The 1,423-nt window shown below is 35.4% G+C and overlaps 2 protein-coding genes across 2 annotated transcripts in view; both read left to right on the top strand.

Moving 5' to 3' along the window:
• Positions 1-232: 232 nt before the first annotated feature.
• On the top strand, positions 233-1,182 carry LOC107729087 (ovostatin-like). The gene is made up of 5 exons (XM_016539447.1): positions 233-289; positions 409-429; positions 599-764; positions 859-943; positions 1,032-1,182. The coding sequence occupies exons 1-5, from the start codon at positions 257-259 to the stop codon at positions 1,180-1,182; spliced, it is 456 nt and encodes a 151-aa protein (XP_016394933.1). The 5' UTR covers positions 233-256.
• A 156-nt stretch (positions 1,183-1,338) lies between these two features.
• Positions 1,339-1,423, top strand: part of LOC107729088 (alpha-2-macroglobulin-like) — a 29,852-nt gene continuing 29,767 nt past the window's right edge. Inside the window, exon 1 of the mRNA XM_016539448.1 lies at positions 1,339-1,371. Coding sequence (XP_016394934.1) covers positions 1,339-1,371 — 33 coding nt within the window. The remainder of the gene's footprint in view (positions 1,372-1,423) is intronic.

Here is a 1,423-nt window from a genome sequence, read left to right on the forward strand (position 1 = left end):
ATACAAATAGAACATTAAACCCAGGAATTAGAAATGTAAGATAAAGAAGACCTATAATTTCGAGTGAATGAGCATTGTAAAATATTTAACAAGATAACCCAGGATTCTGTTCAGGACAAACTGGATGGTACAGTCAGGAATAGCTACAGCTTACAGTCCATTAGATCTGAAATACTGGTTATCACAATATAAAGAGGGATTGTAATTATATTTATCACACATTTTTGTTTTCACAGTGAACTTTAGAGTTGTTACCATGGATAAAAACTTTTCGCCGCTTGATCAGCAGGTCTGGCATGTGTTTTTTTCTTTTCTTTATTTTTAAATATGTCCAACACGCAAACATGTTGTTGGCTTTTAATCATATCAGTTTTAAAAATGATTGAATTACTATTTGCTTTTTTACAGTATAGTACAGTGGTACTTGAGGTAAGAACACAAAACCTCCTTCTGTGCAGTCATTCATGACAAGCACAACACTGGCACTGACTGATTTTTGCATTGTGTTTTCAGTAATTATTCTGTATTTCTTTATTATTGATCAGAACATGTGAAAGCTGGCTGTAACTACCTGCACTTTGTGTTTGGTATTAAATAGGACAGTAAAGGTAACAGAATTGGTCAATGGACAAATGTGTCTTCAACAAGCTGGATTTTGCAGCGTTCTTATGAATTAAACCCGGAAAGCCATCAAGGTGTGTACAGACTGAAGTCTTATATTGGTGACAGGATGATCTCACATGACTTTGAGGTGAAAAAATATGGTAAGTAATAAACTATTTGCAGTGTTTGCATGGGACAAATTTCATACAAAGTCGAAATGTGATTAATAATAACTATAACTTTCGTCCTCTGTAGTTTTGCCTAAGTTTGAAGTTACTGTTACAGCACCAGAGACAGTGAGCATAGATGATGAGTTAATGGCAGTTGAGGTTTGTGGAAAGTGAGTAGCATCTTTACTTAAACGTATTAAAAGCATAAAGAAAGGATTGTTTTCTTCCATCCATCTTTGTCTTGTACATTTTTCACAGATACACGTACGGGCAGCCTGTATCTGGTAAATCATGGGTGAAAGTGTGTCGTGATATTCCACGCTACTCTCACAGGCGTGACAAACACAGTCCAATATGTGTGAATGAAACCACTGAGGTTTGTCAGTGCAGTACCAAAAGTGGCATGTGACATTTGTTTCCTACATCCAGATTAAGTCACTCTTAGGCATTGTGTGTGTGTTCATTCATTTCCATTAGATGAAAAAGACAGGCTGTGCCATCCATACCTTAGATATATCTACCTTTTTAAACTCAACATATAATGATCGACTAGAAAATTCTCTTCATGTTGAAGCAACAGTCACAGAAGAAGGAACAGGTGAGCTATTAATTACTGAAATGAGAGTTTTAAAATCTGGTTTCATTAAAAT

The sequence above is a fragment of the Sinocyclocheilus rhinocerous genome, unplaced genomic scaffold (assembly GCF_001515625.1).
Source record: "Sinocyclocheilus rhinocerous isolate Xijiao unplaced genomic scaffold, SAMN03320098_v1.1 scaffold1870, whole genome shotgun sequence".
Classification (NCBI taxonomy): domain Eukaryota; kingdom Metazoa; phylum Chordata; class Actinopteri; order Cypriniformes; family Cyprinidae; genus Sinocyclocheilus; species Sinocyclocheilus rhinocerous.

What these genes read in the sequence shown, in the direction of transcription:
- LOC107729087 (XM_016539447.1), top strand. Translation starts at nt 257, where the DNA reads ATGGATAAAAACTTTTCGCCGCTTGATCAGCAG. An exon ending in ATAGTACAGTGGTACTTGAG is followed by an intron (nt 430 to 598) that starts GTAAGAACACAA and finishes GGTATTAAATAG; the next exon opens with GACAGTAAAGGTAACAGAAT. An exon ending in CTTTGAGGTGAAAAAATATG is followed by an intron (nt 765 to 858) that starts GTAAGTAATAAA and finishes CGTCCTCTGTAG; the next exon opens with TTTTGCCTAAGTTTGAAGTT.